The following is a 24,980-nucleotide window of genomic DNA, read 5'->3' as shown; positions in this document are numbered from 1 at the left end:
TGAATATGCCATGGGTAGCTTGCGATGCTCTGCCTTGCAGGCGAGATACTCTCAGTAGTTTGCTGGGATCTCCGAGAGGGGCAGAGGAATCTAAACCGGGTCAGCGGCGTGCAAGGCAAACGCCCTACCCGCTGTATATTCTGCTGCATTAAAATATGTTCTTGTCCTCGGTTGCTGTAAACTTACAAGGTCAAACTTGCAAAGAAAACTCCCGTTTTCTCATTGTCCTATGACCTGTATTGACTCTTACTCTAACCCATGCCACAGTATTGTCCCTAAATATCACACTATAATGAAAATAAGGGGTTTCCATCATGAAACCTATCATTCCCGTGGGATGATGAGTTAAAGGAGGGTGGCAGCAGGTACAGGGCAGTAAACTCCACTGGAACTCTTCTTTCTTATGCAGCAGAGACATCTTCTTGGAGTATATCTGAAATGGTAACTATTGTCTTAAAACTTCTTTGCAGCGTAGGAATAGGAATAGTGGCAGGAGGTTAAGTCCTACACTTACAGAGCAGGGGAACTAATGGAACTATACCAGGAAAGAGAAAAAATAGTCACTTGAAAATAATGATATGTAAAGATATAGCACTCACCAAAGTTTTAATCCAGTGATAAAAGTATACTCTTCCCTTTCATCAATGCCAGAATGATTGATATCAAATAGTGAGTAATTTGCAAAAAAAAAAAAATCTTTCCATAACACAAAGACTTAAGACAGTGGAGTAGTTACGGAAATGAAAACATTTTTTTTTAACAGCCTAAATTCCCATCCACAACAGAATATGTCATTGTAGGAATTTGTAGGGTGTGCTATAAGTACGGGTTGGAGCGATAGCACAACGGGTAGGGCGTTTGCCTTGCATGTTGCCGACACGGGTTCGATTCCTCTGTCCCTCTCGGAGAGCCTACAAGCTATTGAGAGTATCCCGCTTGCACGGCAAAGCCTGGCAAGCTAAGCATGGTGTATTCAATATGCCAAAAACAGTAACAAATCTCACAATGGAGATGTTACTGGTGTCTGCTTGAGCAAATCGATGAACAATGGGAAGGCAGTGCTACAGTGCTATAATATAAGTACAGCAAAGTCAAACTTCTTGCCTAACTTGGCTTGCTGATCAGATGAACTCAGCTGCCCTAATGCAGCAATACTAGTAGAGGTAACTGTGAGCTCATTTTCATATATATAAAGTCTACCTTGGGGGCTAGAGAGATAGTAAAGCAGCAAAGGCTTTTACCTTGCATGTGGCTGACCTGGATTTGATCCCCAGTATTACATAAAGTAACCAGCACCACAAAAAGTAATTCCTTAATGCAGAGCCAGGAGTATGCCCTGAGCACTGCTGGGTGGCACTAAACAAAAATAAATAAATAAATAAGTTCATTCTACCTTAGTCGCTGCTATCATTCTACCTTAGTCTCTGTTATCATACACCTCACAGTAATAGTGTAATACATAAAGATTTCAATAATAGTACAGAACTTGGAACCAGCAGGATTGTACATTGGATAACAACACACTGGCCTTTCAAATTTAATCCTTGGCCTGGCATATAGTCTCCCCAGCCCCCCTGCCCCATGAATGATCCCTGAATGTGGAGCAAGGATTAAGCCTGACCACTGCCAGGACTGACTTGAAAACAAAACAAAACACAGTTCAGAGTTTATGAGAAAAAATACACTCAAAAAAGATATCGCCGTCATCAAAACTGGTCATAGATAACAGAAATGTTGGAATTTAATTATTTTATTAAAGGTTGTATTTACAAAATTGGGCAACAAAAATGCATAATTAATGTCAATGGACAGGTGAAAATGTTATTAATGAATTGAAGGGAATTCTAGAAATAGCAAACAAAACATAGTAATGCAGAATTAGAGTCATAATAGAAAGGCACCAGAAAAAAATCTGTAAACTGGATGATTGATCGTTGAAACACAAAGAAAATTAAGAAAGCAGCAAATACAACACCTAAAAACTGTTGAGATTATATCAAATAGTACTTGTAATTAGATCTCAGAAGATAGAAGAAATATTGTACAGTGGCTGATAGTTATCCAAAATTAATGACAGATATTAGACCACAGATCCAAGAAGCCCAGAGAATACAAATTAGATTATAGAAATAAAGTAATAGTAACACCTCAAAGTTTAATTGTATAACATAAACAAAAGACTAAAGAAAACTTGTTGCTTCCCAAGCAGTGCTCAGAGGACACAGGCCACCATTATTCTCTGTACACACCTGCTGGGCCCAAGTTCTATACTAGTATATACACAGCAAACCAGGCCGAGGGCTAAGGCTGGAGCCCCCGGTTAGAACACTGCTAGGGCTTTGTGGAACCCAGAAAACACCAGGCCCATCCTGGTAGTGCTCAGCAGAAGACAAAGATATTATTAAAGAAAACAAAACAAAAAAAAAACCCAAACCCCTCTAGATATCAGTATAACAATAGTAAATGACAAATGCAAAAATCTGCTTACAGATGAACAGTAGGCAAATACAGAGCAGATGTTTCTTTAGAGAGCAGCCACGTTAGAAGCCACAGGGTAACATCTTTGAGGTACCAAAAGAGAGGAAACCAGAACCCAATGAAGAAAATCTCTCAAAACATGAAGAATAATTGTTTTCCGGTCTTACTCTTCAAGCCCCGTGTTTGCCCTTGAACGTGTATCTCTTCCTTATCCCTGTTTCTTTGTTGCTTGTGTTCTCTTTCGAGCATGTCCTTATTTCTCTCCTCTCACGTCTTTGTAAATAAGTCTCAGTGAAACAACTACCTTGCTTCACCCACAAACACAGAAAGAATAATTATCTTCCAGACAAATGAAAGCCACAGTCATTTATTAGTGGCAGAGCCAAACCTGTAAGAAATGTTAGAGGAAGGGTGTCAAGTCAATCAAGCATGATAGGACAAATATATTTGAATATATGCAAAGAATTGAAGAACATTGGAGATTAAATGAAGTATAATTTTTTTCCGTGATTTTAATTGCTCTGAAATAACTGTCTAAAGCAAAAATAGCCATGTATTGTGTTTGTAGCATATGTAGAAGTAAAATATGCACACCTTGCACACCTTCCTTTTATAATTCAGGAAATAAGCCTGTTAATTAAATGTTTCATAAATAATGTCTTATTTATTACTAAGAGAAAACTTACAATTTATGATTATTTAAATTTTTCATGTCTTTCTCTTAATAAAGAACTCATATCCTTTTATTTTTATTCCATCATTCTACCCTGTATTTAGAATGAATCAATTAGGGCTAAAGATATAGTATAGCAAGTGAGGCACTTGCCTTGCACATGGCTGACACCAGTTTGATCCCCAGCATTCTCTGTGGTCTCATGGCTGCCAGGAGTGATCCCTAAGTACAGGGCCACGAGTAAGCCCTGAGCACTGTTGAGTATAGCCCAAAATCAACAACAATAACAACAACAAAAGAGTAAGAAAGTCTATTAAAAATAGACATTCCATATGATCCAGTTTTCCCAATTCAAACATTTACTCAAATGTTTATATATATAATATAATATATATATCAGATTTTTTCCATCTCCCTAGAACCAAACTTTTAATTTCTTATGCTCATACTTTCACAAAGAACATAAGGTACATTTGGAAACATCACCATAATTCAAAACCTACAAAATCAATAGATCACAAAGGAAAGAGTAATACAAATAAGTGACATATATCAACATTTGAGGTAATAAAATATAGTAATACAAAAGACATAGGTTTTATAAAACACATTTTTTAAAAGATAGAAGTACTTCTATGTTTATTGGAGCAATAGTTGCAGTATCCAAGAACTGGAAACAGTCTAAATGCTTTTGACTGATGACTAGATGAAGAAAATGTGTGTGCATGTGTATATATATACGTATATATACATATGATATATGTATATATACGTATATATATATACACATACACACACAGTGAAATACAATTTCCAGGGATGGTAGGTTCAAGATGGCTGAAAGCAAAGTAAATGGAGAAAACGTTCCAAATTCCTACATAAAACTGTATATGTGTGTGTTGCATATATGTGTGTGTGTATAAATATATATATAATTAAACACATAATATTACAGTGGGGCCTATTGCAAAAGACATCGTTAAACAGGAATATTTCAACTGTCCTCATGAGTGAAGATAGAGGCCTAGGAAAGGCTCAAGATTAGAGCACTCAAAAGATATCTGAATGAGAAAGTCTTTAACATTGAAAATAATGTTCAGTGAATCAAGGAAACTTGACAATTAAGTTTGGACAGAAATCACCAGAGCGTAGTAGGTGAGGTAAAGTACACAATAGAAGATCTCAGCAGTAGAATAAAAGAAATTGAGGAATGAATCGTGTGTGGATGGACAGGACGTGTAAGACCACCCAAAAAGAGCAGAAAAGGAAAAAGGAATCAAGAAAAGAAGAAGAAAACAGTCGAGCTCTATGGGCCAACTTCAAGAGGAATAACATCCGACCTATTTTTTTTTTTAAACCATTTCTATTGAGGTATACCAGGATTCACAATACTGTTAGTCACACTTTTTGTGCATGCATCATTCCAACAGCAGACCCATCACCAGAAAGCCTGCTTATATCAACCCACGTCCTGAGAATTCCTCCCAAACCCCACTGTGCAAACTCTTTCAGTGGACAGACTCTTTGGTTCCAGTGACTTGGACCATTTGTTGTTTCCATGTTCCTTTATGTCCCAAGCACAGGAAGGATCGTGTGTGTTAGTGTGAGGGTGTGTGTGTGTGTGTGTGTGTGTGTGTGTGTGTGTGTGTGTGTGTGTGTGTGTGTGTGTAGGTGGTGTCACACTCATTTAGATGAATAGAGATCATCTGAAATTCCACAAAACTGTAAATAAAGTTTTTGGAAAGCCAAATTTTTTATGGTATATTAATTTTTTAAATATTATGAATAATTCTGTGCTAAATCATTTTTAGAGTTTACATGGAATAGGCAAGTCTTATAAGTATAAATTTTAGTAAGAGTGGAGAGAAGAAAGTTAAAAGAGAAAAATCTGAAATAGGTTTAGAAATTAATGTGTTTTATCCTCAGAAAGGGAATATTGGCTGTATTAGAAAATTTTATATATACTGCTTAAGTGTCTATTAATAAATAAAAGTGTAATAAAAATCTATGATGTAACAACTGAATTAGACATAGAACATTCAGTATAAAGTAGATGTTAATTTGTTACTGAAAAATGTGTAAATTACCTTAGCAAGCTAGGAGTAAATGGACCTTTACCTAGTAGAAGGCAACTGTAAGTGCCATGTGTGAGTCCCATACTCGATGTCATATGCTGAGAAATTTGTTCTGTCATTAAACTCTTACTGTATTGTGCAAAACTGGTAAGCCTGTGAATCCGTTAAGCTGTTGCCAGTCCATGAAGGTCTGTATTGTTCCTTCAAATGTCAGTGATAATCTAGCTTTCTAGAGTATCTTGGCGAAGTGTTCATTTAGTGATGCCTCGGTGAGGATGTTTCATAAGCTCAAAGAAATGATGGTACAGGTAATCGTGGAAGTATGAGAGTCGAAATGAGAAAACTCAGAGCAGAGGACAAGTATGGTAGGTGATTTAAAAAAAAAAACTTATAAGAAGCACTGAACAGCAGACTAACAACCACCAAGGAAAAGATCGAAAAACTCCAAAGTGAAATGGAGGAAGTCACAAAGGATGGAAAAAAAGAAAGTCTGAAAAGAAGTGAACAACACACCAGAGAATGATGGGTTGAGCTCAAGAGGGGCAATGTAAGAATCATAAGAGTCCCTGAGAACTGGAAGGCAAATTTGCTGGAAAATTTAAGTCTTGGTTAAGAACTTCTCAGAGCTGAGGAATGCAGAAGGCCAAATACCAGAAACCGGAAGCGTTCTAGCAAAAATGGATTCAACCAAGAAAACTCTGACTCACATCGTGCTCAGAATGAAAAAGAAACAAAACAGAACAAGGAGAATATTTAAAGTAGCAAGTAAAATATTTAAATACTAAAATATTTAAATGGAAAACCTATTAGATTCACCGTAGACCTATCAAATGAGGCTCTACATGCCAGAAGAGAATGGAGGGATACAATAGAAATAACATCTTTATTGTTGGAGTTCTGAGTATGTACTGTCCCTTAAAGTCAAAGCATTTGAACCTGGAGTTCATTACACTAAACTCAGGTCAATTGCTTGGTATTCTCCAGTCACATCTCATCACAACATATAGCAGACTGATATCAAAGCACAGGAGAAATGAAAGGAAGTCAAATAGTCCAACATCACAACCACACATAATTAATAATAAACTTCAGTAAATAAAATTCCTACACTAATTTTACTTAAAATCAGTGTCCTGAACTAATGAATCAAAAGACACAGTGTTGCCAGATAGATCAGGAAAAAAATGAACCCAATCTTCTTTTGAGACACACTTGAGCTGCTGTGACAAACACAAGATTGCAGTTAACATATAGCCATCTACTTCTAATTGTACCATAATACTTCAAAACATAAAAATTAATATACTTCTATTAAATTCTGTGCTCTTTCCCCATTTATGCAGTGTATACTTACATTTTTCTATATCGTATATGTTATTGAGTTATAATTATTTTTCACACATTTGTCTTTTTTGCCCATTTGTAGTGAAATGGAGTTACATAGCTTAATTATAAGAACACCGACTTTGTTTGTTCTCATCTTTACTAGAGACCTTTCTCTCTCCCTCAAGCCTTGAATTGCTACCTAATGTAGTCTTCTCCAATCGAAACGAATCCCATTGTGATAGATTACACAGTGGGCAATACCACCCCTGGGATCACTGGAGTGATGAGGGGGTTTGGGGGAGAATCATGAAATTCCTCGGGTGCAATTGGGGGGCACTTTCTGTACATAGGCTTAAGGAAGGTAGATTTTCAGAGGAGCTCTGTGTTATTTATTTATTTATTCTTTCCCAGAAAAGGCAGTGTAGGCTGAATCCTTTTTGGGAATCTGTGTTCTAAGATATCTCTAGTAATATCAAACTCTTTAGTGTTTCAGAGAATGTCTTCAGTTTCTCTAATTTGGCTGGGGAAAGATTGGCTCCATAGTTGTTGGTGCTCAGGGATCACTCCTGGTGCTGCTCAGGGGGCCATCTGCAGTGGTAGGAATCAAAAGATTAGTGTGCGCAAGAAAAGTGCCTTAACCATTGTACTATGACTCTAGCCTCTCCTCTCATTTTTTGAAGTCATGTTTTGCTAGTTATAAAATACTTAGTTGACAGTCTTTTATCTTTAAGCATATTTAACATTTGTTATCTTGTTGACTTTTGGCTTCTGTTTTCTAGTGACAAGTTTGTTTTCCTGGTATTTTTTAGAGAAACTATCTCTATTTTTCATTTAGAGAAATAGGAGAAAGGGCAAAGGAGGAAGGGAGGAAAGGGAAGGTGGGGGGAAGAGAAGGAGGAAGGAAAAGAGATGAGAGACAAGAAAGGAAGAAGGAAAGGGAAAAATGGAGAGGGAGGAGGTAGAGGATTGGAGGGAGGAAAGGAGTGAAGAACAGAGAGGAAGGGAAGGAGGAAAGAGCAACGAGTGGGGAAGACAGAGAGATAGGGAGGGAGGGAGGAAGGAGAAAGAAAGAGTAAGGACGAGAGATGAGAAAGGCAGACAGGCATTGAGACAGGGAGATGGTCAAAGAATACCTGGGCTTCCCCAGAGAGGAGAGAGCTGAGAGTAACATCTCATTTTGAGATGCTGGCAATTCTTCAAGATAGAGAATATGTTGAGATGCAAACAGAATGCTTCACACTTTCAAAGTATGTGTACTGCCAAATTAAAAAAAAAAAAAAAGGTTTGGTTTGGATGCCACACCTAGCTACCCTCAAGGTTTACTTTACTCCTGGCCAGGGAGCCGGGGGAATCATATGGGATGCCAGGCCATGAACCTTGGCTGACTGCATACAAGACAAGTTTCCTACCTACTGCACTATTTCTGCAACCCCCCAGAAATTCTTTTCTCCTTTCTCCCTTTTGTTTCTTAGACTCTCAGAATATGCATCTGCTGTGCTTCAACCACATACACATGTGTGGGGTTCACACACAATTTACGGGTTCTGTTTTCTCTGTTCTCTTTATTCACTTTTGGTCCAGAGACTCAGTAATTTCAGTTGTTCTCTCTTCAACTTTCCTGTTTTTGTCTTCTCTCTGCTCACCCATATTGTTCAACCCTCTATTGCCAATTTCTTTTTTTCAGTTAGTGCAATTTTCAGCTTTAGAAATTGTGTACCCTTTTATAATCTGCATGTTTTTATAGGTAGTCTCGTTTTGTTCATTTATTATTTACTGATTTCTTTTTCCCTTTTGCTCTTTGAGCATATTATCAATATTATAAAATCTTTGTCCAGTTAATCCAGTTTCTGGATTGCTTAGAGGTAGTCTGTTTTTATTTGTTTATCGACAGTACTTTTCTTTTTCTTTATTTGGTTTGTGGAATTTTGTTTCCATGACATTCGGTGACAATAATATTCATAATGAAGTATTTGTATTATACTTTAGTTACTCTTAAAATCAGATTTTTTTTTTTTTTTTGCTTTTTGGGTCACACCCAGCGATACTCAGGGGTTTCTCCTGGCTTTGCACTCAGGAATTGCTCCTGGCAGTGCTTGGGGGACTATATGGGATGCCGGGGATCGAACCCGGGTCGGCCGCGTGCAAGGCAAACGCCCTACCCGCTGTGCTATCGCTCCGGCCCCTAAAATCAGATTTTTTTTCTTCCCTTGGTTTGTCTATTTTTATATTATTCTGTTTTGGTCCAGTTATTGAGTGCATTGTCTGAACTGTGTTAGCAGACTTACTCTTTGACATGTGTGTTTTCAAAAATCTGTCTTTTTAGTTGTAAAGGGCTAAGGTTTTGACAGATTCCTTGAATTCCAGGAGCTTACGAAAACAACAAAAACTAAAAAAGAAACCTAAATCCTTACTTGTCTGCAGCTTGGCTGCGTGCCTAGCAGCCCTTTATCATTTTGCCAGGTCTGTGCTCATCCTTGTGATCATCTCTAGGTGGAAGTTGACAGTCTCCCAGGTTCCTTTTGATTAAGCATCCTGCCCTTGGGGATGTGCATGTTCTTCTACATCCTCTTGTATACACGAGTCCTCTACAATGTACTAATTCCCCAAAGAATCTCTCACAAGCTTTTGCTCTTAGGCCAAAAAAAAAAAAAAGTGATCTGTTTTATGTTTCAGTTAAAATGTTTTGACCTAGGATTTTGCTGATTTTTGGTTTGGCCTGTTGGGTGCTAAAGAGCACTGTTTACCCTTTGTTTTGAGTTGGGTGAAAAAGACATGAAGGTCTTGTTTCAGTCCTTCGTGAAATGCCTGAACCAGTGGGACGGATTTGCACTATAATTTGCAAATCGATTTCGCTCACCCTACAACAGGTATTAGCTTTTCTTTCTGGGTACAGTTTCTTTCCTCACAAGCGATGATGCTATGAGGCCAGGGAGATAGTTCCCACGAGCTGTCACCTCCCTGGCCTGTGTGGAGCCCTGAGTTTGGTCCCTGGTACCGCATGCTCTCCCAGCACTGCCAGGTGTGGCCCTGGTGACCCCCACACACCACAGGGTTTGGGTTGCCAGCAAGATTTCTGCTTCTGAAATATAAGAGACACTGGTAGTCTTATTTTAAATAATTGGTACCCCATGGGAAAGTGGTCTTGATAAGTACAAGTAAAAATACCACCATGATTTTATTTTTATTTTTTCTTGATTTAGTTGTTTGTTGGTCTTTTTTTTTTTTTTCCTACAGCTGGTACTATTTTCCATGTGTGCATGACCTGGTCTTCACAGAACCAATAAAAATAACTGGAAAGGAATCTAAATTTGATTTATCATGTTTTGAAGCTTAAATAGCCATTATACATGTTACTAAGCAATAACTTAATAAGTTAGATACGTGTATGTTATCAGTTACCTTAAACCACTATACCCTGTCATTTTAGAAACAGTTATAGCATTTCTCAAATTAGCCACCTTATTTTAATTGTGTTATTAATTGATTAAATGGTTACTAAACAATGAGAAATGAATGTGAAATGTAAATGGTAGTGATCACAAGTCATTGATGCTCTTCTTGTAAGAACATGTTGTATGATATCATGCATATATAATAACATTGTGAATTATATATTGAATAAAGTTCAAGCATTTAAAAAAATTTTACCTTATCAATAGTTACAGATTATTTGACCATGCAGTCTATAATAAATACTGAATACCTTTTAAATTACTATTGTATTTTTAATTTTTTTCTCTATTTACTTTCCACGCAAAGAAATGAATTGTTATTTTTAAAATGCCTTTAAATATTTGTGCTTCTTGACCGCTTAAAGGACTCTGTATAAGATTGCCTTAATAATGTGTGTATGTACCGGTATGTATGTCAGTGCACACACATCCTCATCTGTGACCTCGAAACAACTTAGACTCCTTGTTCCAGTTACATGGCAACTTAGTTCAAGATTCAGAACAGCAACTAAAAACGTCATAGAAAACTCTCTTGCACCCTCTGTTGTTATTTTTGGGAACATTACACGTACCTTTCCATTATTGTATTGGCACTTGACTTACTAAAATCTCTGATAAAATCAATGCTTTATCACACAGACTTAACATTCGGTTGATAGAGTAATATATATATATTTTTACCTCTTAGTTGATATTGTCTTGGGTTGCAGATGTATTTATCATAACAATATTTTGAGTGAAAGATGGACATTTTTGTTTGTCTTTGATTTCTTCTGGTTCCCGATTTTAAGCCCCTCCAAATGTTTCAGAAAAACAAAAATCTCTACAGGATATAACCCACTGTATATACAATTTTCCAGAATTACAAAATCTGTCTCTTCTTTTGTAAACCTCTCAATTGTCAGATAATTTCCTCCCAAAATAAGAGTCTAGAATCGTCCATACTAAAATTAAGAATTTATAACTGTAAGGAACAGATGTTTTCATAAACATTTGCTATAATTAATTTCAACTAGAGGATTCAAGGAACAAAGCAGTTTTTCCCGCTTCAAAACTTTATTGCCTCTTTCTTCTATAGCTAAGTCTGAAATCTTTTCTCTAGCATTGTTTAGTTCAATATTTCTATTCCTTATTTGGTATGTTTTTAAGAAAGGAAATCTGATTTTTTTTCTCCCTATTACCATCCTTTGAAGGTTACGTTTAAAGTGATATGTTTATTTTGAAACCATTATAAAATAATGAAAACCTTTTTAAGTACATTTAGATGATGAAACATGATTGTTTAAAAAAAATCTAAGTCTTCATTATTTGCAAGATTTTATATTTGATCTGCCAACTATTAGCAGAAGGGAAGAAATACTGCATTTCTAAGATTTTTATGTTTTTAAGTAATCACCATCTTTACTTGTAAGGCGAAAAAAAGTTCAGCTTTAAATGTATGATATAGTACTTTATCCGATTATGGAATATTTCACAGGAAATGTCTGCAAGCTGTTAAATAACATTTGTTGTAGGAAAATTTCGCTTAGCCAGACAGATACTAATTTTTTGTACATCTATTTAGCTTGTAATATATTACTACATATTTACTATTAATTTTTTAAATGAAGTATATGTTGTATGAATAGCTTTACTGTACCCATGTTTTCAAAGAATTAACAAATATATCTAATAGGTTAATCTTAAACATTTTAAGTGTTTTTTTGTCTCTTTTCTTTGGCAAAATATGCCAATATTTTGAATGCTATAATCTATTTTGAGATTTTTAGTTAATGAGAAAAAAACAACACTGGAAAGATTTTCTTTAAATAAAGGAATTGTTTTAAGAGTGGGCTCAGTCCACTTCTCATCCTCCTAAACACTTAGGCACAGCTGCAAACATTTTGAAGCAAACCAACATTCTTCACTAATCTGTCAACTATAAAATGTGCAAAGAAAAATAGGTAGCTGTCATTAAAATTACATTTCAGCTTTCAATAACCATTTAATGAGTAGCATAATTATATAAGTATGGTACCTTAAGTACTATACTCAATAATTAAAAATAATCTCATCTTTAAAGTGAAAGCTCTATAATTACTATTTGACTTAACCAGGACCACTGTGATGATCTCCAGTGGCACCTTAGATTTTTCAAAGTGGATTAAAACTATAAATTAAAATGGGATAAATCATTAAATTATTAAGCTTTAGATATCATTAAAATGAAAATATCCTGATGTTTGAAAGTTGCCATACTGGCATCAGTAACGGGAAATACAGGTTCTAGTCTTTTTTTTTCCCTAAGAAACAAATACTGTATTTGATAGTGGCATATGGTGGTTTTATAGAGACTGTATTCCTCAGAAAAGAAAAAAGTGGGCAAGTAGGCAGAGAGATAGCACAGCAGATAGGGCTCTTCCCTTGCATGCAGCCAATCTAGATTTGATTCCCAGCATCCCAAAATGGTCCCTCAAGCACCACCAAGAGTAACTCCCAAGAAAAGTTTCTATGAATTATATATTTGTAATTTAAACTTTTAAATAAAAATTCTATCTATAAGGTTATCTATTTTTTATATTGTGGCTGTGGTATACATTTTTAAATATGTATAATAAATCTATTTTTATTTTATAATCTCTAAGCTGGTAGTCACCAACTTTTGACTTACTAATTTTCCCAGTTTCTTAAGTGAAAATGGTTTTCCTACTTGTTAGCAAAAATATTTACCTGGTGTGATGTAGTTTTTTTTTTTTTATCTTTTTTAAAAAATTTTTGAACTGTTGAACTTTTACCCACAGTTATAAAACTTTGGGAAGAATATGAAGGGTTTAAAAATCCACTAGTATGTACTTGTGACTCCTGTCCCTGTGGTCACACGAGACCTGGAGAGCAAACCAGGTCCCTTCTCTTCCTGCTCTCTTTTGGACTGAGCCAGTGGTCAGGTTGGGCATCTTAGTGTCTATCAAAAACTAGCCCTTTGTTTGTAGACAGTAAAGTGTAATTAAATGCTCCAGAATTTTGCATTTGTCTGTGATGCAGATGAAAATGTCTGTACGGTACTTCATTTGCTCTTCTTACCTGTTAGTTCTGTAGTGTTCCCAGCCAGGTGAGAAGTGGGGTGTGATTATATTTTAGGAGCACAAACAATGTCTAAAGAAACCAGGTATTATCCAGTACCCTGCATATTAAAACTTTGAACTGAAATATTCTTAATCTCTATTACATCACTCTTCTTATTTTTTTCTAGGAGATTCAAATAAAAATGGAAGAAGAACAAGTTCAACTTTAGACTCTGATGGGACTTTTAATTCCTACAGGTCAGTAACAAATACTTAGATTCATGATAATATAATGTTCAAGGTGCCTATGTTTACAGGACTCTCATCTTAGAAGAGTATGGAACTGCATGCTACATGTGCTTCAAAAGCATCAAAAGTAAAGAATATTGTGATACACAGTTTTTCTGAAGACTAGCAATACATGGAAGAGGTAGCCGTCCTAGTCCTTGGATAAATGGACTTAATTTATCTGTTATTAACCTGTAGTGGGCAATTGGCATGATTATAGTATGTATTATAATGATTCATTATATTTTTGTTTTTGTTTTTCTAGTAATCTAATACAAAAGACTTCCTTTTTGTTTCAGTTTTCAATGAAAGTAGAGTATACTGCTTATGAACTCCTAAGAGATTATAAAATGGAATCCATGGTTATATAGTTTGTTCATGTGTGTTCCTGTCCTGTTTTGTTAGTTTTATTAATTATTAATTTTTTTAAAAATAACGAGTTTATTGGTTATTTTAAGGGACATACTAGTTAAGATCAAGTGTATCTTCTTTAGTCTTTTGTTAATGTTCTCCTTATAACTTGAACTTGCTTGAATATATATTTATTGGTGTTATACCTTATTAATAGTCAGACCTGGGAAGAAGAGTAACTGACATTTTTTCAGGAATACTTGAGAATTTGCATACTGAACAAGAGCAGGTGGGGTTTTTTTTTTAGAGGAAAAGTATAGATTCAATAATACCACATTTTGGTATGATAGTAGGCAATACAGATTCTTCCAGAAATGCATTAATTGGAGTACTTTGACTTAATTCTTTTTAGTTCTAATAGTAATAACATTGTAAAATATATGTAAGAACAACTGTACACTTGAAAATTACTTGAGAATTAAGCTCTAACTCCTTTTATACAAATGAGATTCATATTTAAATCTTTATATTTTTATTTGAATACGTATGTATCTCTAATTGAAGCTCTGTCACTTGTTTCTTGAGAGCCCCAAGCAAGCTTTCAGTATCTACCAGAGGCCTCGTATGTGGATAGTATTTAATAAGATTCTGGTAAATGTGAAGTTGTAACAATTTTCTTATAAATTCCAGAAATGAGATGGTAATTGAAACACTTGACATCTTTTTTTTAAAATACCAGTTGGGGTCTGTATAAATAATCAGTCATTTAAGTGTCATGGATATTACAAAAGGCTTATGTTCCCACGGTGTCCTAGAAGGGTATTATCACAGCAGTAAAACTCATATGTTGTCATTATATTTTCACTGTACCCATCTACCTTATAAATGTTAGAATCTCCTAACTCCTTAGCACTGAAGTAAAATATAAGGCTTGGAATTTGACACATTAGATAATAGGTAATCTGAGCATATTATATCTGTTCATGCCAAAAAAAAAGTGAATATAGAAGATAGTTAAATATTCATGGTTTGGCATATAACTGAGAAATGTTAACATCATAATATATGTGAAATCTATGATGGCAATACCATTATTTAATATAAATGTAATAAAAAGTATAAGTCTGGTTTCAAAGTCAGAAAAATTGCTTTATAAATTTTGTTGCCGAATTAAGTTTTGCAATTACATTTGTAGTTTAGTAATTATAGTAAATAATGGAATAATATAAAGTTAAAAGAAATACATTAATTGAAGACAAAGAATTTGTTTTATTATTGAATAGTTTGAACATTAAACATCTTAGTATTATTGAGCAGTAATTGTTTTTCGAAATGAACTCCGGATCCAACTTTGCACAATAAATACTAATGTTGTTAACTAATATATTTTTAATTAATGCCTATCAGTGTTGTAATGTTAGTATACTAATTTATGATTGTAATTAAAAAGGCAAGATAAAAAGCTCAAATATATAAAATGAGTATAAAAATGAGCTTTTAATAGTTGGCAGACCAGTGTTGTTATTAAATGGTATTTTAATACTTAAGGTGTGAAATGAATATTTTTCTACTCATAGCAGTAGCTCTTAGAATCTAATGAGCTTACTTGTGAACTTGGCAAGGGTTAAATGCAGAATTCATAGAAGCACTGCTTTGGATTATACTGCCAAAGTAAGGTTCACTGACAAAACTAGAAATTTTTGCAGACGACTAAAATGAAAAGAGAATTATCAGTAAAATTTACATGTAAAAGTGAAAAATAATTTTTTGGCTGCCAAGTGGTTCTTTTAAACTAAGTAGATAATAGATTATTAAAAAAACCTAATTATTCTAACCCTCAAACATTCTTTAATACTATAATTCTTTTTTGGGGGACGAGGGCTTGTTTTGTTTTTGGTATTTGTTTGTTTTGGTTTTGGGGCAGGTCCCAGGGCATGCTACCAGCTCTGTGCTCAGGGGTCACTCCTGGCAGGGCTCTGGGACCGTGTGGGATGCCGTGATGGAGTCTGGATCAGCCGTGTGCATGGCCAGGGCCCATTGTGCTGTTCTGTCTCTCCAGCCCCACAGTTAGATGCTTCTGGCCATCCGCCTACTGACAGCATATGAATATTTATATGACTGTGTCCACAATAAAGATAGGCCTAAACTTATCTTCTCTGAGCTGTACATTTACCTCATACAAACCCCTTCGAGCAACACAGCCAGGCTTGTGAGTGACCACCTGTCCCTGTCTTCACAAGAGCAGCAACCAAGGGAAGGGAAGGAGTAAGCATGTTTTAAATGGACATTTTCAGGCCAAGCCTGCTTCCTTCCTACAACAGTTTTCCATTTAAAAAGCTGATATATGACGTGGCATACCATGTATTTGGTATGCCAAAAACAGTAACAACAAATCTCACAGTGGAGACGTTACGGGTGCCCGCTCGAGCAAATCGATGAACAACGGGATGACAGTGATACAGTGATACCACATACAGTTCTGGGTATATATCCCATAAATGAATCAGTCTTTCTATGTCTGTCCCTCTCCCTCTGACCCATTTCAATCAGCATGGTAGGCTCCATGTCCATCCACTTTACTCAAATTTCATGACTTTTCCTGGTGGCTGGGTAGATGTACCATTGTGTCGATGTGCCATCGTTTCTCTATCGAGTCATCTGTTCCACTTCTGGGAGTTGCCCAGGGGACCCAACAACATACCGCAGAAAATCCATCTGTACTTCCCTGTTCACTGCAGCACTGTTCAAAATAGCCAGAATCTGGAAACAACCCGAGTGGGAGTGCTTCGTTGCTTTAGAGGCCCCATCGCCTTCCAGCGGCTGGACCCTGTGACAGCAGGCTTATGCTGAGGCCTTAGGAACTTCTCAGCTCTTCTCCAGGCAGTCAGCACAACTGATACTCAGTTATTTTGTGTTATTTGGGGGAATTGTGTGATTATCTAAGACTTAGCAGTTTCAAGAGAATATAGTTTCTTGATTATATTGCTTGGTTGTTGTTTTGCCCTTTGTTATGAAAAAGAATACCAAGGGACAGTGGCTTGATTTAGTACTCAGTACTGTCCCCACTGAGTACCTGAAGGGCTCTAGGTAAGTCTTAGCTCAGTGTTCTGGGATTTCAGCTGGTCATAGTGCGGCACTTTGATTTGTTACAAAGAGTTACTGTGGTGAGTGTTCAGCTTCCATTATCTTTCAGCCAGTGTTGTCATCAGCATTGTTAACCTTTTGGTATTGTATTTTTTTTATACTGCTCTAATAAAGAGATGCCAAAAGGAAGCTTTTTTTTCTTGCATGTGCTTTATAGGAAAATAGCTTCTTTTTGGTGGGGGGCAGGAAGGGTCACACCTGGCGATGCACATGTTTTAGTACTGGCTTTGCACTCAGGAATTACTCCTGGTGGTGCTTGGGGGACTACATGGGATGCTGGGAATCGAACCCAGGTCAACCACGTGCAAGGCAAATGCCCAACCCACTGTACTATTGCTCCAGCCCCCAGAAAATAACTTATATCTGTGTTCCAGGAAGCAAACTACAAACAAACTTTACTTGGGAGTGAAAACTCTCAGTCTCTGATGGAATATTCTAGCTTACGGGCCAGAGCTATAGTACAGTGGTACCTGGCATGTAGCACCCCAGGTTCTATCCCCAGCACCCCATTTGTTCCCCCTGAGCCCATCAGAAGTGATCCCTGAGTTCAAAGCTAGGAGTCAGCCCTGAGCACCTCAGGGTGTACAACCCCCTTCCTCCCCCATCCCCCCCCCAAAAAATTCTAACTTTGTATAACAGATTTATTCATGTAGTAAAGATAAAAGGAGATGCTTTACTGTTAGTGTAAAATCAGGGATGGAGTTTTGACAGATTAAAATATTTTAAATCTATAAATTCGAGCCAAATCTTTATGTGCCTAATACGCATATATTTGTGTTTCGTGGGCTAAGGGGTTTTAATTTGAATATTTGTCTGTTGTGGGTTTGCTTCATTGATGAAGACAGAGTACAACTGCATTTAACTCCTAGGCACCGGTGTGATCATGATGTGATATCTGGGTAACAGATTATATCTTGTCTAGGATTTTTGTTAAAATGTATTCTAGGGGCCTGAGAGGGAGTGCCAAAGGGCATGGTTTGTATCCTGGCACCACGTATGAGCACTGCCAGGGCTTATTCCCAAACACAGAACCAGGAATAGCCTCTGAGCACCCCTGAACCAAGAGCAGACAAGCAGAAAATATTCTACACATTGCATTTGCAGGTGGTATTAAAATGGAAGATCGGTAAGAATCGAGAAGATAGTGACTGAAGCCATTTATCCTGTACATTTTAAAGACCAGCGAATCAGTGTGTTTGTCACTTTCTTTGAGCTTTCCCTGTTTCTTATTTATCCATTTAAACCAAGATTTTTGGGGGGGTCTTGGGTCTGAAAGAAGAGAAGTTTGCTGGTTCCCAGTGTGTGACAGTTCTTTCACTCAGTGACAGAGGGCCCAGCCCACGGACCAGAAGGCCTGTCTCTCCCCACCTTCCTCCTCTTCCCAAGGGCAACTGACCTTCTCCTCTCCAAAGAGGCGAACCCCTTGCCAGCACATATGACTCCAGACTATTACATTAATCTGCTTAGCTCTAGTACCAGCTGCTGGCATGTTTTTAATTATCTTATTAGATGGTTTAACAGTGACCTATGAAATAATTTCAAGGTGAACATTTTTAAACTTCCTGTCTTTTACTTTAGATTTCAAAAATATCTTTCTTGTTCCAACTATTGCTTTTTTTTTTTTTAACAAAAGCTTATAGGAAACCTTTATGGCTTTTGAGTCAATAATGCTTTCATAAGTGCAATGCTATGATTCCCAATATAGAAAATAACTTCATTTTACTGCATTTGTTCGTAAATTTAGGTTGGATTTGTGCGGCCACAAGTCTATTAATTTAATTATCAATTTAGTTAGAGAAAACTCAGTTTTTGGCATTTCAAAGTCCTGCTTTAGCTTCAGACCTCAGCTTGATTTTGTATAAATGACCGAGAATATTAATCATGTGATTATTTTAAAATGAATCTGTAAATTGTAGTTTTGATTTTTCTAAAGCCAGTATATACTGTCGTAAATCATCTAGTCTACCCTATTTTTACAACTTAATTGCACATGGTACTGTTTCTGAATATGTGTTCCCACCAGGTGCTTTTAGAATATACGTGGTCTCAGTTTTATCAAAAATATTTCTCTGTATCCTTTGTATAATCAGTCAGTGGGAAAGATATATCTTATTTCTTGGACAATGGAATTACATCATTTTGCCTTATTTTATGTAAATACACATATGTATGTATGTGTAATGGGTATCAACCTAGGTTCAGTCCCCAGCACCACATATGGTTTCCGAGACCTGCCTGGAGCATAGAGCCAGGAGTGAACCTTGAGCACTGCTGAGTGTGGCCCCCAAACCATATCAAAACAACAACAAAAAAGGCCTATAGAAATAAGATAGGCTAAAATTTGGATTTTAGATTTACCATTTAATGTGATCTGTTTTTGTTTTTTTTTTTAGTTTTATTGAGGGTGGAGCGATAGCACAGTGGTTGGGCATTCGCCTTTCACGCGGCCAACCCAAGTTCAGTTCCTCCTCCCCTCTCAGAGAGCCCGGCAAGCTACTGAGAGTATCGAGCCCGCACAAGCTACCCATGCATATTGGATATGCAAAAAAAAAAAAAAAGTAACAAGTCTCAATGAGAGACGTTACTGGTGCCCACTCGAACAAATTGAAGAGCAACGGGATGACAGTTTAATTGAATCACTGAGATACAGTTGCAAAGCTGTTTGTCCCTCTCCCCCTGATTAATTTCATTCAGCATGATAAGCTCCATGTCCATCCATGTATGATCAAATTTCATGACTTCATTTTCCCTAACAGCTGTGTAGTATTCCATTATGTAGATGTACCATAGTTTCTTTATTCACTCATCTGTTCTCAGGCACTTGGGTTGTTAGCAGATTCTGGCTGTTGTAAAAAGTGCTGCAGTGAACATAGGAATGAAGATGGATTTTCTGCATTGTGGATTTTGGGCCACTAGTGTAAATTCCCTAGTTCAATCGATATTGCTAGATACTGTGGAAGCTTGATTTCTCATATTTTGAGGGAGATCCATATTGTTTTCCAGAAAGACTGGGCCAATTGACACTCCCACCAAGAGTGAATTCCCTTTTCTTTGCGTCCACACCAGGACTGGTGGTTCTTTTTGAGGTGTGCCAATCCCTGGGGTGTGTGATGATATCTCATTGTTGTTTTTATTTGCATCTCCCTGATAATTAGTGATGTAGAGCACCTCTTCTTTTGCCTTTTGGCTATTTGTATTTCTTCTTTGAGAAATGTGATCTTAGGTAAGGTTGAAACCTCTCTGATTTCTTGGTTATCTCATTTATACTAATTAGAAAGTCAATAGTTCCCTCTTCAAAGTTAGAGGGAGCATAACTACAAGTGTAAGAAAGGACTGTCATCCCTAATTTATGTAGTAATAAATTTACTATATAATAAAAGATGCATCAATTTATTAGTTAGTAGATAATACTTTTACTCTTCATTTTTCCTGTTTCCTAAAATTCTCTTTGTTTAATTCACCTTTTTCACCTAACAGGTATTTTTTAACTCTGTACAAAGGTTAATTAGTTTGACTTGATTCTGTATCGTTCTAAAGTATAATCAGATTATAGTTCTAAATGATATCTTGTGTTTTTTAATGTTTTGTTTATTAAACCTGAACTTATATTTAGCCTCGCTCTCCTAATCAGGTATTTTTATTTCTCATTTCTATATTTGCTCAAGTGCCACTACAGCCTACGGAGTTCAGTAATAATTTCAGAGACATTATATAGTTAAATAATCATTTCACAGAAAGTGAAATCTTTGCATTTTCCAGAAATTGGAACCACAATATTACCTTTTATTCTTATCTCCATAATGGAACCACATTTGAGAGAAGGTCAAAAAAAAAAAATCACATTTGAATGATGACTACTTTTTTTGTGTGTGAAATAACTATCTGACTTTTTATAAGAGCGGAACTGGTCAGTATCTCTGCTTCTCTGTAATATAAAATCTGCCTGAACTAATTATTGATTACTTGAGGCTCTGAAAATACATTACCTTTATTTAAATAATTAACTAGATTGTTTTTATTTACAGCCATAAATTAGCATAACTCAAACAGACTTGGGCATAAGCGTTACCTTTTGAGTTCCTTTCCTCCAGAAGCCCCCGCAAGCCCTTTTTATTATCTGTAACCAGGTTTTAGTGGAAATGTTTTCGTATTTGTTTATTTACATAGTCAGCTGCAAGCTCCAATCATCCAAGGCTGTGTAAATGTTTACCTCGGAAAAGACAGGCTTGCCTCTGAAATTGGGGACCAAGCTGCTTCAATTCAGGCAAATTGTGAGTGAGCTCCGCTCCCTGGACACTGCTCTTTACCCCTGATGCTCCCAGATGAAGTGCTCCCCCTCCTGTCCCATCCGCTCTCCCTTCTCCCCCGCCACCCATCTCCCCATTAGCTCGCCCCATTCAACACAGCATGCTTTGCCTTTTAGGTGTGGCAGTGAAATACACGAAATCAACTCCTTGCTTAGTCAATGATGTTGCAATATACTTCTGGCTCTATAATTTGAGAAAATACTGCATAGGGTTAGGGTTTAAAGTAGAAAGTTATAAAGCTTGATTTAACATTTTACCAAGAGCTTGCTTATTTATTCATCTGCTCTATAATTTTACAGTCAGCTCTGTGTCATGTCTCATTTCTGATTTTTTAATTATTTTTCGTGAACCGTTTAAAAGTCTCAGTGAAATGGTTTAAGGGATAAGTTTTCATCCACTTTTAACAGAACCTGGTACTCAGCCTTTGTCTAGTTTTCTATCCCAGTACCTCCTTGGGGCAGAGGGCAGGTGAAGGGGAAGTGACAATGGTTAGTGTTCCTCTTTTTGCATTTTAATTTTGATCACACTTTCAGGACACATATTTTGTATCTTTTAGTTGTTGTTATAAAGAACTTCCATCTCAACTTATTCTGCAAATTTTGCTCTAGACTCATTGTAATCAAAGCAGTGTGCTAAACTCAGGATCCAAAGAAGAATAAACATAGACCCACCCATTGGTACATTCATTATCTTCTAGAGGAAATGGAGGCAGCTAGCATAATTATCAACTGATTTAATAATGGGGGCATTTTACTTAAAACTAGGGTTAGATCAGATGGGGGTGAAAGTAAGGGGAGGAGTGGTGGGTGGTAGGTAAGACGAAAATATGTTTACTACCCAGTTCTGTGAAACAAGTTGTGTGAAAGTGCATTTTCTTGTGTTCTGTTCTCTAGCAGTGCACTATTTAGGGGTGTGGGGTGGTATGTTAACACTATTAGATGGGTAGATTTATTGAACTTTAATGTGTCAGCTCTAAATTTACAGCCTTCCCTTTATGAATGTTAAAATTATCTACACAATGAGAGTCTTTAGGTATGTGGTGACATTGTTCTTTTGCATGAACATATCAGTGATAATATTAAAATGTAGAATACAGTATATCATAAATGTTTGCTATGTTTTAATAGATGATCCAAAATTTTCCTGGGAATTGAAAATGTGAATCTTTAAATTGTACAAAACTCTGGAATCTCTGACATTGATACCATTAAGAATGAATATTATGTGCCTAGAAATAAGGAAAGAATCAATAAAGCAGCCATGGAATAAAGAATAGCCCGCTGATGAGAGAATATTTGAAATTTAAAAGATGCCCTAGTATCTTCTGAACATATGGACATAGTTTTCATTCCATGATTATAAAAACAGCGTTCTGAGATAGATTTAGAAGGAGTGTAGTCTGGGTGACATATTCTCAAGGAGTTTACAAGATCGTGTTTCAAGCTCCTTGTTCAGATTAGGGAAGTGACTGGGTTGGTATGCCCAAATCTCCCCACCCATTGGGAAAAAAGAAAATAACCAAGATAGCTAAGACACATCGTAGAACTCCTGTTCCAAGTTTTTAATGTATCCCCCCGGTCCTGTCATTCTCTTCCGGAGAAGAGTTGGATCATCAGTGAAGCAGGCACCGTCTCATTTGTGGCTGGGTTTCATCCAGTCGTGGTGAGGCACAGTCACTCCTGCCCTTGCCTGTTCCTCCCCGTAACACTACCGAGCTACACCCGCAGCTCTGTTCTCTCTTGTGTGCTCGCCGTGCAGGGTAGATATGGACCTTCCTTGGGTTTTCTGTTATGTTTTCCCATATGCGAGATTTGGGAAGGGGGAGAGGGAGAGAAAGTCACAGTGACCTGTGCAGCATATGTAGCATTGCTCCCTCCCACCCCTCTTTCTCCCTCTGGCTCCCTAAGCCACACACCCCGCACAGGCCCCTTAAAGCCCCCGTGTTTCTTCTCTGCTGTCTCTCGGGTCCACGCCTCAAAGCAGGATTTTGAATGGCTTTGTACAAAACTGATCATTGTATATCACGCTCATTTTCAGTCTTGTAAGTAGAATTCTATGTCACTGCTTCATGGAAACATCTTTTTTGTTTCTTATCAAGGACTTGCAATTGGTGGTGCTGAGAGACCATAGGGGATGCTGGTGATCGAACCCGGGTCAGGTGCATGCAAAGCAAAAGCCCTGCCGGCTATATTATGGCTCCAGCCTACTTTTATTTTTTCGCAGTGCTGCTGGTTTTCACTCCTTCTGCCATGGAGGGGAAAGGAAGTCTGACATCAGAAGGGGGATACTGCCATGGCCATTGTCAGTGAGGGGAAGAGTTCGGGGTGATGTCCTGGGGCAGGGATGGGGGACCCCTGGGATGCTTTCTCTTCACCACTTTTACTGAGATCTAATGTCCATCCCAGATCCCTCACCTGTCGGAAGTGTGAGTGTGGTGTGGGTAAATGTGTAGTTGTCCAACGTTAGTCTAGGCTGAGAACATCTCAGTCAGCCCAGAACACTCCTTTGTGACTATAAGGGACCCTGTAGCCATGTTCTGACTCTTGTTTCTGTCAGTTCCCGACATGTAGCTTTGAACTAAATATTCAGAAGGAATATTTGACTTCCTGGTTTTTTGTTTTTTTTGTTTTTTTTTTCTTTTTGGGTCACACCCAGCGATGCTCAGGGGTTACTCCTGGCTTTTCACCCAGGAATTACTCCTGGCGGTGCTTGGGGGACCATATGCAAGGCAAATGCCCTACCCGCTATGCTATCACTCCGGCCCCGACTTCCTGGTTTTGTTTTTTGAGCCACCCCAGCAGTGCTCTGGGAGCTTCTTCTGGGGCTTGTTGCTCAGGGGACCCTGTGGTGCTGGGGATTGGACCCTGTTCTCCTGCATGCGAAGCTTGGGATCTTGCCCTTTGACTTAATAACTTAGCTCCCTGGCCCTAACTTTCATTTTATTGAAGTCATAGGAGAGAAGAGTGTAACAGGAGAGAGGGTTCCAGTGTGTGTTTGTACATCCTGACATATGTTCCCATTAAACATCTACATCACAGAAGAGCCTGGCAAGCTCCCCATGGCGTATTGGATAGGCCAAATACAGTAACAATAGCAAGTCTCATTCCCCTGACCCTGAAAGTGTCTCCAGTCACTGGAAAAGACTAGTAAGGAGAGGCTGCTAAAATCTCAGGGCTTGGACGAATGGAAACGTTACTAGCACCCGCTCAAGCAAATTGATGAACAACGGGATGACAGTGATACAGTGATAAAGGACTTATTATTTTTCTTTGTTATAAAGGAATCATGTTATTATTTGGTAGCATCCATTTGAAGCTACATGAATTTAAGGGTATGCAAATTACTAACAAATACCAAAATAGTAGAAGAGTTGTTATCACAAAGGCAGGACTGTATTCGGTGTCTCTTCAAGTACATGGACTTTCAAACAACCCTGACATTCAAAAGTGGGGCCTGGGGGATAATTCCAAGCACAGGAGCACATTCTTTGCATGCAGGAGCCCCAGACTCAATCCCTGGCACCACATGGTCCCCATGCAACCCTGGAAGTGACCCCCGAGTACTTTTTATTTTTATTTTTATTTTTTTTTGGTTTTTGGGTCACACCTGGCGATGCACAGGGGTTACTCCTGGCTCTTCACTCAGGAATTACCCCTGGCGGTGCTCAGGGGACCATATGGGATGCTGGGATTATAACCCGGGTCAGCCGCATGCAAGGCAAACACCCTACCCGCTGTGCTATCGCTCCAGCGCCCAACCCCCGAGTACTAAGCCAGGAATAGCCCCGAAAAACAACAACAAAAACAACAAAAATGGAAAGAGGTTCAGTAGTGGAAATACTTCTG

At 37.5% G+C, this 24,980-nt stretch overlaps 1 protein-coding gene across 3 annotated transcripts in view; it reads left to right on the top strand.

The window, feature by feature from the left end:
* TBC1D5 (TBC1 domain family member 5) overlaps positions 1-24,980 on the top strand; it is a 536,851-nt gene that overhangs the window by 261,307 nt on the left and 250,564 nt on the right. For all 3 annotated transcript variants that reach the window (XM_055135278.1, XM_055135279.1, XM_055135277.1), the window contains one exon: positions 13,234-13,303. In XM_055135278.1, coding sequence (XP_054991253.1) covers positions 13,234-13,303 — 70 coding nt within the window. The remainder of the gene's footprint in view (positions 1-13,233; positions 13,304-24,980) is intronic.

Source organism: Sorex araneus, chromosome 4 (genome assembly GCF_027595985.1).
Source record: "Sorex araneus isolate mSorAra2 chromosome 4, mSorAra2.pri, whole genome shotgun sequence".
Classification (NCBI taxonomy): Eukaryota; Metazoa; Chordata; class Mammalia; order Eulipotyphla; family Soricidae; genus Sorex; species Sorex araneus.
Note: the sequence above shows the minus strand (reverse complement) of the source record. Positions and strands in the feature narration are given on the sequence as shown.